The sequence below is a fragment of the Camelus dromedarius genome, chromosome 5 (assembly GCF_036321535.1).
Source record: "Camelus dromedarius isolate mCamDro1 chromosome 5, mCamDro1.pat, whole genome shotgun sequence".
NCBI lineage: Eukaryota > Metazoa > Chordata > Mammalia > Artiodactyla > Camelidae > Camelus > Camelus dromedarius.
The window spans coordinates 57,140,750-57,155,076 of NC_087440.1; the positions used below are offsets into that span (position 1 = coordinate 57,140,750).

The following is a 14,327-nucleotide window of genomic DNA, read 5'->3' on the forward strand; positions in this document are numbered from 1 at the left end:
GGCTTCTTCACATCTCTCAGGTGACGGCACTATATAAAGGAAGGGCCACCTAATACCCTTTATCCCAGCACACTCTGTGTTTCCTTTACAACATTACTTACTATATATTATCATTTTATTTGCATATTTTAATCTCTCTCCCCCACCTTAATTGTGAGCGTATGAAGTAGGGACCATATTTATTTAATCTGCTGTATCCCCAGAACTGATCTTAGTGTGCCCAGCATGGCCAAAACTATCCAACAGAACGTTCTATGATGATGAAAATGTTCTACGTCCACTGTCCAGTACGGTAGCCCCTAGACACATGCGGCTACCTGGGCACTTGAACAAGGCTAGTATGACAGAGAAACTGAATTTTAATATTTAATTTAATTTTAATTAATTTAAATTTAAATAACCATGTGTGACTATTTCCCAACATAGTGAATAGCACAGTTCTAGGCACTCAAAAAAAGAAAGTGTATTGAATGGATGAATGAATGAATGCTGTTTTTTAAATTTGCCATTATCTGTAAAAATATATTCATTGACTTTAATTTGTACAACTAGCTTGCCTGCCAAAAATTTGTTTTTTAATCTACTTTAGGTAGGAACTATATCTTCCCCGTTTTAATGAAATTATTTTTAAGATGTCACCAGCAACTAGTAAAAACTTAGCTGGGAGTGAGGAAAAAAGGTTGACACTACGCATAATACATCGGCCTTGAATGGAAAATGGAGTTATTCCTTTCATAGGCGCTTTGTGGGGCAGGGACCCCAAGGCGTAATCAGTGGTCTCTTCCTACCTCTGATGGACTCTGCTTACAGCCCTGACAAGGCTGCCTATAAACTCGAGGACTGCTGAGGACAGAGGAAACTGGGTCTCCTCTCTGTCTGAGGAGATATGGTGAGGTGAATGGAAGGAATACCACCCGCAGTGTTTAGAGGACAGCTCATCTTAGAAAGTCACTGAACCTCTCTGAGCCTCAACTTCCTGCTCTGTAAAATGGAGACAATAACGCTTACCTCACATACTAAATATGTCAAATGTTTGGCATGTGAAATGTGTTAGCTATTTCATGGACAAAAACTGAACAAGTCCAAGAGAAATCTCTCTACTGGAAAGTTCGTTTCTCTCTCAAAAACATCCCCATCCTCTACTTTTTGAACATAGTCAGCCCTCAGCGAAACTTATCCTGACCCGGTTTTTCCTGTTTGTTTATCTTCAACACTCTTAGGTTGTCCCTTCGTCTTCAAGACTCTTAGGTATAAAATTTCACACTTCAGGGAATACTCATCATTATTTTGGTTAGTGCTAGAGGGTTTGACATACTGTAAAGTCCCCTTGCTCAGATGTACTGGATATAGCCACAGCCTAAACTTCCTTTTCTTTAAAATAAAGGAGTTAGGCTAAAATGAGATCCAAGGATTCTTCCAGCTCTGAAATCACTATATCCTCTGGTTACAGAGTTTCTAACAAGGAAGCATGTGGCCTAAATGTGTCATCTTCATTATTAGAGATATTATGGTACCAACCTGGGCTCTGATGTCCTGAAATCCTCCTGCAGTTAAATACCAGATCACAGCTTGGCTACTCTCTCTCACTGTCTTAGTCTGAGCTCTCCCCAAAATGGAACCTGAGACAAAGGCTTAAATGAAGTAGTTACTTGAAAACATGATGTCAGGGAACAGGAATATAGATAGAGGAGTGAAGAGTGAAGGAGGGAAAGGATTGTCTAGGGTGCATCATCAGGTTGGCCGCTGTCAGGGGTGACAAGCTCCCACTCTCACCGGATTTCTGGGGAGCCTTATAAGTTCCAACTGAAAACTGTCTGCTTGGGAGAGAGAAAAGGGAAGCATGTTCCCGTCCATCCCCATTCCCACTGGCCAGGGATGGCCCCACACATGTCAACTCCCTCGTGCTGTGAGTTTCACATGCCTGAGCCATGATCTGGTTCCCATGGTACGGGGTCAGGACATTCCAGCATCAGGAGCATGACAGGACCGCAGCACAAGGCTGGCCTCCGTCGGGCTGCACCCAGACAAAGCTGCTTGAAGCGTGCACAGAACTGGTGACCACAGCAGCAGTGCGAGCGAGAGGATATGGAGTGTGGCAGAGGCGGTGTCTGCACAATCCACTTCTTTCTCCTGTTTGTGCCTGCTCCGCCCCGTTTGTATTCACTCCATTGTAGATAGTCCCCTTCAAGCTGGCGGCCAGCCACAATCTCTGCAAAACAGTTGTTGCTGTTGCATCTGATCCCAAGACCAGCATAATCTTCTTCATCTTCGTCCTCCATCACTCACTTAGGTTGCTCTTACCCTTGGCCAGCATCTCGGTCTAGGTGGCTTGCTCGGAGGGGGACCTTGAGTATCAGAGTTTCAGCACAATATACAGATAAGAGACTCCCGAAACACTGCCATAGAGGCATTCCTTAAGCTTTCATAACATTTCTCAGCCACCTCAATTCTTAAAATTACCACAGCTCCCATACTGTTTAAGGACCACCGCTACCAGACAACCTGATGCCTCTGCCTGGACCCCATCCCAGTCCACTACCAGTCTTAATCATTGGGACACTTCTGGCCAGGAATGGGGTCCTTATCACCTCTGACGTGTGGCCTCACTCCAAAATCCCAGTCCCAGCGATTGCAGCCTGGGTTCCCTGGAAGCAGAGCCTGGGACAAAGTATTACATGCAGGTCGAGTGAAACAGGGAAGGAAGAAAGTCAATACAAGGATGAGTTTTCAAGGTTCACTGCAACAGACAACAGTACTCCCTCCTGAGGAACACGCTAAAGAGTCTCATGAGATGAACCTGAGAACCGGCTACACGAGCAGCAAATGTTACGAAGAGTGAGCTCTTCAGAGATTTAATCAGTTTGCCAAATGCTTACACCAACCTCTTTTAATCTGATAACACTTTATGAATAAGAATTTACTTTCACACCCAAAGAAAATATATTTAGAATACAGTTCATAGGGCTTTATCGTGTGCTTTATTTAATTTCATGTCCTACTCTGCACAAGAAATTTGGAGAAATATGGGCTAGCGGAGATGCTTACAGAGGTCTTGCTCCAATGCGCCACTGGCTTTCATTAACTGTTTTTAAAGATCTTTAAGATTTTTCTTAAAATACATAAAACTAAGACAACAGCATCATTTAGTGGAACAAATCCTGTTGTATCAGCTTGTGCTCACTTTCATTTGAGACACTTTAAAGCTAAAAGGAATGGAGGGAGGTTGAAAGAAGTTGGTCCATTGGAGACGAGGAAGGGAAGTGTGAAAAGCTGTGACTCCTCTTTCTAAGAAAGACAGAGAGAAGAAAACAATGGACATAGCAGGGGATGTTTGCTCACTTACCTTCAGCCAACAGCAATCAAACACAGAAAATATGAGTGCACTATAAAAATAATTGACACAAAAATGCTAGTTAAATTCAAAAAAGTTGACCCGAACGAGCCTTTAATCAATTTAGATCATCATCATAAGTGTATTTTTCCCCAGTATTTCTCACAATACTGCATATCATCTACATTCATGGTTATTTGGTCTTAGCATCTAATTATAAAAGCTTACAATTCTGCTTCAGTTGCACATGCAAAGACAGAAAACCATTCTCTAATCCCTCAGGGCACAAGGCTATGACATTGGTCCACGGGCATTGTGTTTATGGAGAATTTTCTTCTTTCAACTATGTTTTCATTTGTATCACATGGAAGGGTCCTGAGGTCACTGGGCCGTCATGGGCAGTCAAATATCAAGTAAATCTTAATGAGAAAGAAACCGCTTGTTCATCAAATGCAGCTTCAGGATTTTCACAAGCCCTTTTCTCTCTCTTTATTCCTTTTAAAACAATCATGAGAAATTGTAGCTATAGGGAGGCGACAAGATAGCATGTAAATTATAATCCTGATTTTGTGTAAAGTGTGTGTATACAACATAACTACACAGAGAAAAAGATTAGAAAAATATAGACCAAAATGTTAACAATAGTTATATCTGGGGGGTGAGGCTGAAGTGATCATTATTTCCTTCTTACGCCTTTCTGCATTTCCTCAGCTCTTCACTGTTGCCCTGAGCCGTCCAGAATCCAGCCTTGTGTTGATACAGCAACCGTGAAAACCTTGCTTTATTTTTCATATGCTAAAGAAGATAAAGTACTCGATAATCATCCGTGACAACTGTCAAAAGGCCACAGAAACACTCAGGATGGGACATAGAACCCCCCTTGCTCATGAGAGTTTCCAGGCTGCACATCCAATGCCCAGCATCATCCTCACATGGTCCAGCCTTGAGAGAAGCTTCTTGGATTTGTTTTCAAGGAAAACAAAATCCTGGGGGAGCAGGAGGTGGGGGAATTGGATAAAGGTGGTCAAAATGTACAAGGTTCCAGTTACAAGAAAAATAAGTACTGGGGATGTATGGTACAATATGACTATAGTTAACACTGCTGTATGATATGTATGAAAGTTGCTAAGAGAGTGGATCCTAACAGTTCTCATCATAAGGAAAAAATTGTGACTACATGAGGAGATGGATGTTAACTAAACTTACAGTAATCATTTTGCAGTATATGCATGTCAAGTCATTGTGCTGTACACCTTCAACGTATACAGAGCTGTAAGTCAACTATAGCTCAGTAAAACTGGGGGGAAAAGATTAGAAAGCAGTTCCATAAATGTATAAAATTGGTTCTTAAGAATGATAAATGATTTCATTTCCTTAAAAAAAAAAAAGATAAAAACAGGATCGTAAGTTTTGGTTCTCATGCCAAAGAATAAGAAACTCTCCTGTTAGTCTTCACAAAGCCAGGGAGTCAATTAGATCCTAGATAGTAACTCATACCTGGGGCTCAACCAAAGTAACATAACCACCTGAAGGTATTTGGAGGGTTTACCCAAATGTTTAAGTTTAAATTTAACATTTTTTCTTTGGAACCTACTATTAAAAGCTACAGAGAATGACCACATACTCACACACACTGTAGAAAGTTAAAGCTGCCTGCACGTCTTTGGCAGGCTTGTGGGTTATTTTTCTCAGGCTGGATCTGCTGGGATGACACAGGGTCAGTGCCTCTGGAAGACGGGACCCTGGACTCCATGATACCTGCCGGGCCTCTGAAGTGCCATGACCCTGGTCAGCTTCAACCACTGTCTTTTCCCTCATCCCCACTTCTAACCAACCCCCAAGTCCCTAAACTCCTCTGGAACCCATACTCCCCTTCCACATCTACTCCTGCAACCTTGGTCCAGGTCTGCCCAGGTCATGGTCATCTCTCACCTGCATTGCTGCACCACCCTTGACTCTTCACTAACCTTGCCAGTTCAGCCCTGATCGTATCACTTCTCTGCACATCCCTTCCATGACTTTCTAAATGCCCTCAAAATAAAGTCGTAATTCCTTTGGCATGACCTCATATTTCACACTGTATGTTCCCACAACCCCAACTCCAACCCTCACCTCCCTAGTGTCCCCAGCACTCCAGCCATCCTGAACTACTTGATCCCTCACTGCTGGATCTGACACACATGGATCCCCTGGCTGGAGCACTCATCTCTACTCAATCCTCCGGCCTCAGGTTTGATGCTACTGGCTCTGGAGAAACATCTCCAATCTTGGCAGGGTTAGATGCTACTTTTCTACCCCTCATTGTGTCCCTGTGATGAAACAGCCCATTTGCTCCCTCCTTCACTAGTCCATAAGCTCTTTCTGGTGATGGACTGTGTTTTACTTTCTCAGCTCTTAACACAGTCAGATACATAAAAGACATTCAACAAATACTGATTCCATGAGAAGCAATAACATCATAGTGCTCTTGGTTTACCACAGATAGAATCTTCAACCATCCTCACTCCCCTTGACACAGACCTTCGGGATATGATCAGTTCAATAACAGGACCATTCCAGATTTCTCCTCCTTTCCTTCATCTCTTACACAAGGAGAAATAAGGGAAACTGATCACTGGAGGTTCTGTATCAAGAGTCCTTTTTGGAAGAGAAAAGGCTTGAATCATCTGTTATCCAAATATCTTTCCTTTCTGCAGGATTGTCCTTATAGTTTCCTACATGTAGATTTTGGTCTGTCTGGTCATGAAAAAGTCTGAAACTACATAAACTCTGTGGCTGCGCTGTGAGACATAAAATTAGAGGAACATCTCAAATGCGATCGGTTCCTTCCTTCACTTCATTGTGAATTAGGAATAAAATACTGAGATGCACAGGACAGTGGTTAATAAAAACCCACCTGATACCAGATTCAGACTTTTAAGACCAGAACAAATGACGTCTTCGTCTCAGAGGCAATAAAATCTCCAAGTGCACGCTCCCATTTGCCTTCCATTCTGCTTGCTCTCTGTTCCTTTAGCTACGAACCTTGAGGAGAAGAGGATTTCTCCCCCTGCAGTTACTTCTGTTTCTACTCTTTCTCAGTTCCTCCACCCCTAGGCCACAAAAATTTCACCTCTGAGCAAAATCAGTCTTGAACTTTGGATCTGGAGACTGAAATATTAGGGTGAGAATGTATATTCAATTTTTATTTATTTATTAAAAATTTTTTTAAAAAAATGTTTACTGGTTTTAAAAAACTTTTTTTTTTGTTTTTATTTTGTGGGGGGTAATTAGGTTTATTTATTTGTTTGTTTTTTTAATGGCAGTACTGGGGATTGAACCCAGGACTTCCTGCATGCTAAGCATGGGCTCTGCCACTGAGTATACCCTCCTCCTATAAATTATTAACGATTATCATTATATTATTGCTCATGCTGCCTTTTGAGGAGGGAAAGTGAGATCTTCGCTTTACTGAGTGGACTATTTGAGAGGATTTTTTTTAACCCAAAATTTGGGTGTGTTTTTAAGCAAACTAGAACAAAGGAATGTATGATTTGTTTTTTTCTTTTGCTGCTGTTTACTAGGGGAAATTTCTTCCTTCCTCCCTCCCTCCCTCCCTTCCTCTCTTATCCTATATACACATAGTAGAAATCTGGGCTAATTAATAGGGAGTTAGATACCCAAAATAGAACCCCAGTGCATTTATACAGCTAACAGTGACTTACAACATAAGTGCTGATTATTCTTTCTGCATGTAGAACTTAAGCAACAGAATTATGTTTCCAGCTATGTTGACAGAGAAAATAATCAGATGTCTCTCCTCAGTCCATCCCCAGCTTATCAGTTTAATGGCTTCCTCCCAAAAGGAGGTGTGTAATGGGGGGGGGGGGGTGCTACATGTACAAATGATGAGCATTTAGTAAGTCAACAGCATTATTTTGTTTTCAAATTATTTCCTATTCCTAGAAATTTATATTCAGTCACTTGAACTCGGCATAATTACAAGAGATATTTAACTGAGCTTAAGCTTATTTAAAGTAACTAAGCTCCTTCCATCTCATTGATCTTAGATTTCAATTCCCTCCCACCCATGTCTCTTCTACCTGGTGCTTAGCAATTTTCTTTGACAGAGAGGATGGAGACATATAGATTGGTGTAGATTTATGGCCCCTTCCTCTGCTAATGGTCCACCTCATTTGCATTCTTCTCACTCATCTTTATCATTTTTTCCAAGTATCGGTGCATTCACAACTTCTGCCTCCTCTAGCACATTCTAATGTTTTGTGCCATTTTTACATCTGCTTTGTACTATGATTTTTTCCTCCATCTTCTACTCATAGTTCTTCCCTTGTAACCATACCTTCACATATGCTAAAAAAGCAGAGATTTTTTTCCTTCGGTGGTAATCCTGCCTTTTCAGATTTCCTGTAGTCATAACAAAGCCTATCTTGCCAAAAGGCCATGCAGGTAAAACCTTGTGCCAAATACTGTATCTTGTTCCCTGAAGCTCCTTTTTGGCAGCTGGTAGAAACATGGATGACTGACATCCACAGAAATCACAACGCCAATGGGTGCTTTGACGCTTCTCCCTCAAGTTGTGGGTGTGATTCCGCAAAAGTGTTTCTAATCGGACTTCCTCATGAAGAGGATGTCTGAAGGAGCAGGGAGACAGGCACTGGGCATCTCTCTATGACATTTAGACTTTTAAGTCTTAGCCTTTTAAAAAATAATAATGAAATAAAGGGCCAGCTTTGACTGACCATGCTAAGACTACTTTAAATACATTCTAAAACTGTGCTTTAAATTTTCCCCCAAAATATATTTGACCTGTGTAAGAGTTACAGGCCCTTTAAGAAACTGTTTCTGGAAGGCTGCACCGAAGGCAGTTCACGAGCTGAAGCCAAGGCTGAGGCATTGCTGAGGGAATCTGTTTCCCTGGGATACTAATTCACTCCAAATATTGTACATAAATTAAGCCAGCAGCTACTGAAAGAAGTAATTTACGGGAGAGGAAACACTAAAGAGATTTAAAAGAAAGGAACTGTCTTCTAAGTAGAGAAAAAGACATCAGGGGCCCAGGAGGAACCCTTCTCTCTCCATCCCAGCCTTCTACTTGTTCTCTAGAAGCTTCCACTCCCTCCTCATTCCTTCCGTTTTCCGTTCTCCACTGTGGCAGGTGGAACTGACTGGCTCGCTGACTAGGGGAAGGGTCTCTCCCGCAGGCACCTGCTCTTTCCTCGTCTTTTTAATAAGGAAGCTGCTCTCTGCATACATGCTCTCCTGGTTGTGTCCTCAACCTTCCCTCTCTCCCTGGTGCTGCAGTGGGACACCTGCAGTTCTGAGAGGTAAGTCCAGTTCAGGGAGGAAGGGGTCAGACACTGACTACCAGCCCCACCCCCCTTCCTGACAGCTTTGCTGTTAAATGTTTTTTTTTTCCAATTTTTAAAATTGACATATAGTCAATTTATATTGTTGTATAAATTTCCTTTTTTAAGCTTTTTTTATTTTTTAATGAAGGTCCTGGGGATTGAACCCAGGACCTTGTGCATACTAAGCATGTGCTCTACCACTGAGCTATACTCTCCTCTCTAGTGGTTAAATCTTCTAAGCTGAGTTTTTATAATAAAGAGTTGATTTTTTATTTTCAAAATGCAAATATAAGCATAGAAATCTCTTATTTTAGGTAAACCCATCAATGCCTGATTTACTACTTTTAATCAGGACAGTGTAACCACTGGCTGGCACCTCCACTGGGGGCAGTACCCCTAATCCTAGGTTTATTCAGAACCTGACAACCTTTTCGTTCCTCTGAATAACCTAAACCAACCACTGAAAATCACTGTTCCCCAGCCACCAGCAGCAAGGAAAACAGCCAAAATAAACACACCAGTCGATCCACCCACAGAACCGTCCACTCGACCCAGGAGTTTCAGTGGGTTTGTACAGACATCCGCTGGGATCTAAGTGCCCTCTTTTTCTTTAAACAGTTACCTGTTCCCAAAAAGGGCTGCAGAGACATTTCTGCTTAGGTCTAAATGCACATACATGTCATTCCCATAGCCCTCTGGATAAATGAAAATATGTGTCGTCATTTGGGGCTTTGTAGATACCATAGTCTGAAGGTTCAACCTACTAGCCTTGGTCTAGTTAAAACTACAGACTAAGAGTTAGTGGCTGTTAGTCTCCCCCATGTGATGCTGGATGAAGCTGCCTATTGTCTGTTCTCTATAAACAGCTTGTCAAGGATCCAAAGACAGTATTGCCACATCATATTCAGCTCCTCCTAACTTCAGGGACACTTCCAGCAAAGGGCTGCTCTTAGAAAAGGCAAATGTCCCCTATGCAGTATCAGGCTGTCCACTCATGAAATTACAAGTTCCTGGAGATGCATGGCTCTGAGTTCTTTTTTCAAAACCTGACTTTGAGCTTGTCTGTCGGTTGCTAACTTCTATTTGACTACACGGAGCTTTTCATTTCCATTGATAAATCCCACCCATCTGCTTACATCTCCTGGCAAAAAAAAAATAAATATAAATAAAATTATTTGATGAAAACATTCTTGTAAACCAGCTATCCATCATGAATAAAGTCAAGAAAGGTTTCTCTACTGAAATGTATGTGATTGTAAAGGCAATAGCTGAGGTGGGAAAAGGAAAAAATCTGTGTGTGTAGGAGAGAAATTAGGCATTGTTCCTTTAATAAGGGCAGAAACTTGTATGACATGTTCCTTGGCCAAGCAGCTACTTTCCTTAAAACCCTGGTTTTAAACAAAGACTCTGAAATGTAACCTCCAAAGTACATGGAAAGGGCATTGAGCTGAAGATAGGGGTGCATGGTTTTGAGTCCAAGTGGGTTCCAGTACTGATTCTTCCTGGGTATAATTTTGGGGTTTTTTTCTCTTTTCTTTTTTTGTTTTTCGTCTTTCTTTCTTTCTTTTCTTCTTTCATTTTTTTCCTTTTCTTTTTGTCTTCCTCTATTTTTTGGGGGAGGATAATCATTTCACTTTTCAATTCTGTCTTCAGTCAAGTGGGAGAATAGAAACATCTGTCCTACCTCACACAGTAGCTGTGCAGAATAACTGTGCAGCTTGCCTCAAATGCATTGGAGCAGGCTCCAATAACTGTGAACAAGTTCTCCACGGTGCCAAGCACTATGGACAACATTATTAGTAACTTTTATTCTTCCACACAAATGAGCCAAATCTTTACCCAAATCCTCAGCTTCCTGAAAGTCCCAAATACACAGGTTCAAAAGACAGGACAAGGAATTCCATTCTAAGGGAAATGAGAAATGATCTAACAGAGTCCAACATCTCCCAAAGTGAGACGCCCTGAGAGAGGCTGGTTTTTCTTAAGTTCCATCACTTTCCAGGACTCTGGCCACTGTGCCTGCTCCTACCACAGAATGTCTGTTTGTCTAATAAAGCCAAATAAGGGCCAATGGCAGCCCAACAACTCCATGGCCAAGACCACAGATGCAGAAAAGCAACACTCTGAATAATTCAGAATGGTGGCCACACAAGCAGAGAGCCAAATGGCAGAGATAAACGCTCAGGGAGCTTACCCACCCTCTTTTTCCTCTTGATTTCTTCCCCATTTCTTTTTGACAACGTCCAGTGAAACACAAAAAGGACACCTCTGAATGATAAACTTGTGAGAGTCTATTGATAGGTCTGTCGGACTCCATTACACTACTTAAGAAAGCAAGCTTACATTAAGACTGAGAGTCAATTTAATGCATTTTTTTCTGGTGCATTTTTTTCTTTGCCAAGAATCAGAATAAAAGGGCAGGGGGGAAATACTAAAACCAGGAGACTCCAGTACATAATGCAAGGTCCAGACAAATCTATATATAATCCTAATGCGTTGAGAGATCTTCTTATGGAAAAAGATTTCATTCGAAGTTGCTGCTAGTTTTGATGCAAACGTAAATGCAAATGCCATGGCCCACAAGCCTAGGGATTCCAGTAGGCAGAGCATGGTCATAACAAGTTGTTCTTTGTTAAGATTTCTATTTCAGAGTCAAGTGTGCCTTGGCAGCAATAATCGCTGTGCCTAATGCAGGTAATCCGAACCGAGGAAAAGACACTGTGGAAAAATACCAAATATTCACTCAACCTAACCTAGCAACTCCTACTCAACAACACGTGCGCTGCAGATTTATAAGTTGGAGCCCATGGTTGTGGAAAATTCACTACAGGATAAAAACAAACACTGCGTATGGCAGTTCCTATACAGCAAGCCTCTTCTGCTCAGTCTAAGAAAACTCTACTTACTACCCAGCAGATAATGAGAGTGACGGCCTAACACCCCTAAGGTGGCAGGACTTTTCTCTTTTTTTTTTTTTTTTTGCCCCCTCCCCAAATAAAAAGTCAAATAATAACATCGTTGAATCTCCCAGTTAAACTCCAGTCCAATTCAAAACTCATCTTCAGAGCTGTCGGCTAAGAGCATTACTCGATCTTGCATGCTGTTGAATTCTCTCTGCTGGGGAAAGAAAACAGAAAAGTATTAACTCCTGCCGCAGAGCAAAGCTGAGAAACAGGTCCCCTTTAACCGAACATGAACAGATGAAGCCAAGGGAGCAGCTGCGGCAGCTAATCCGAACCACTGGGCACGTCCCTACCATTCATGCATCATTAAGTACCATGTGCTTTATTAAGCAAATTAGAAAAGCGAAGAACGTTCCGCCACTGATCAGGTTTTGCTGTTGCTGATTCCATACCTTTCTTTTATGCCTTTTGAAGCCATTTCTCCTTCGGCGATTCATAACCTTAATGCTGTAGAGCGCTCCCAAGATGAACAAGGCTCCAGCTATCCCAACCCCTACAGGCACCAGCATCCCAGACATATAGCCAGCCTGCAGAGGAAAGAAAATATGCATTAGGATGCTAAACAGACTGCTGCCCTGGGTTGCCCAGGCCTGCTGGATGGCAGCAGGTTGTTAGACCCTTTGAATTCTCCTGTCTGCCTTGTGATAAAACAGCACCTGGAATAAAGTGACTTTTTAGGGAGAAGGCAACCCAAGAGCAGATAGGGCGATTTGGAAATTATTTTTTAATTGAAATAGAGTCAGTTACAATGAGTCAGTTTCTGGTGTACAGCACAATGTCCCAGTAATGCATGTATACATACATATATTCATTTTCATATTCTTTTTCATTAAGGGTTTTTATAAGATATTGAATATAGTTCCCTGTGCTATACAAAATAAATTTGTTTTTTATCTATTTTTATATACAGTGGTTAACATTTGCAAATCTCAAACTTTGAGATATTTCAAACACTTAGAAGAAGTACTGAAATAAATCAGCCAGACCCAGTGGCACCTCCAGCCACTTGCTTATGCACATTTGTCAATTTCAGGTTTTGGTGACAGAAGTATAATTTGTATTAAAGATGGATGAAGTAAGCCTCTGAGAATGCCAGGACTATTAAAATGCTATAAATTGGAAATATCAGCCTGAGTCGAGCTCCAGGGTGGGTGGAGTGCCCTCTGGAATACTGTGTTTCCTGGAGGGCGAATGGAGAGCCTTGACTTTGATGGTCCCTCTCTCAGAATCTTAGCTGCATCACAGTAAGAAAGGAAGAAGCAAAGTGCTGTGTGTGACTGAAAAGGGAGAGCTTCTGGAGACAACAGGGCGAGAAGGACCTTCAGAGAAAAGAGGAAGGCTGTTAGCATTCGAGCAGAGGCAGAAAAGACAAGGGCGAGGAGAGAGCTGCACACAAGGTGGGTGGGCTTGTTTATACGAAAGGAAAATCTGTCCAATGGACAACACCAAAGTTGAGGGCTGGGAGGGAACTCTGAGTGTCCCCGGCCCCAAAGAAAAGAAGTGGCAGAGGAGGGACAAAGACCACTGCCAACAGCACTGGTATCTTCCAAAGAGCCTGGAGGTTCAAACCCATGTGGGTCTCCAACATCCCCAAGGTGTCACTATGGATATCTCGGTCCTAAGACAGCAGCGTGATTGCCACACATCCCTGGGCTTGGGTAGGTAGCTCAGGACCAACCCAAGCTCGGGGTAGGGCCATCCCTTTGTCTTGACACCTACGGGCTAGAGGAATATGAAATAACTGGAGCCCTTTCATGGGCAAACATGACACTGGTTTGCCTTCCACGATGGGCTCCTCTAGAAAACTACCCAGACAAAACACAGAAACAATGAACAATGTTTAAAGCTGTAATAAGTACTTTAGATAGGCATTATGGGGGGGAGGGGTGTGAACCAAGAGTCTGTTCATTTATTTGACTATTTTGAAAACTATTACTATAGCACAAACTATTTCTAGTATCTTTCAGAATGAGCCCAAAACAGAGGACAAAAAAATAAAAGTCTTTTAAAAAGCGCTGAAGTAAGCAGGCTGCGATGCTTTCCCACCAGTTCTAGGAGTAAATCAAAGGCACAGACAAGACCTTACAAAACTGCAGCGCCCTCTTCTGGTCCACAGCCAGCTCACTCACTGGTTCTGTTTTCCAGAGTCTTGAGTCAGAGCAGAATATGGAAATTTTTCCATTAATTTGAGAACAAGAGCATTGTTCCTCAGCATACTAAGTGTTTCTCCCCAAGAAACAAAGCCCAGTCATTTTTCAACAAATTTATATGCTTTGCAGAAACCCAAATTTTTTCTAAAGTTCTTCCAGAGCTCGGTAAGACTTATGGAAAGTCTGTAATTTTCCACGTGGGAAAACGCTGGACAGCCGCAAAGTTTTGGTGCTCTCACCAGAACTATGAATTTGTTTTTTACATCACCACTCCCAGTGCATGGAAATATATGTATATGTTGATGTATGGTCAACTTTAAGCCCAGTAGATGAGATTTTACAGAGCTGTATGTTTGAAGGATGATATTTGAACTTTTGGAAGTTCAATCTGAACAACCTCTGTGTGGGTCTCCTCACACTACATAACTCAACCCCACACCAAAAACATGAATATTACAAAATGTGTCACTGTTTCCACATTTCTTATTTACACATTGAGACTTCTCCTTTCTAGAGCTTTAAATCATGTAGACTT

The 14,327-nt window shown here is 41.9% G+C and overlaps 1 protein-coding gene across 3 annotated transcripts in view; it reads right to left on the reverse strand.

Annotated features, from left to right (window-relative positions):
• Positions 1 to 3,413: 3,413 nt before the first annotated feature.
• The window catches only part of ARMH4 (armadillo like helical domain containing 4), a 116,847-nt gene continuing 105,933 nt past the window's right edge, over positions 3,414 to 14,327 (reverse strand). For 2 of the 3 annotated variants that reach the window (XM_031453780.2, XM_064485983.1), the window contains exons 7-8: positions 12,035 to 12,169; positions 3,414 to 11,796 (exon numbers count right to left, since the gene is read on the reverse strand). In XM_031453780.2, the coding sequence (XP_031309640.2) occupies positions 11,728 to 11,796; positions 12,035 to 12,169 (204 nt within the window). In that variant the 3' untranslated portion in view covers positions 3,414 to 11,727. The remainder of the gene's footprint in view (positions 11,797 to 12,034; positions 12,170 to 14,327) is intronic. The other variant, XM_031453781.2, reaches the window with a different exon arrangement.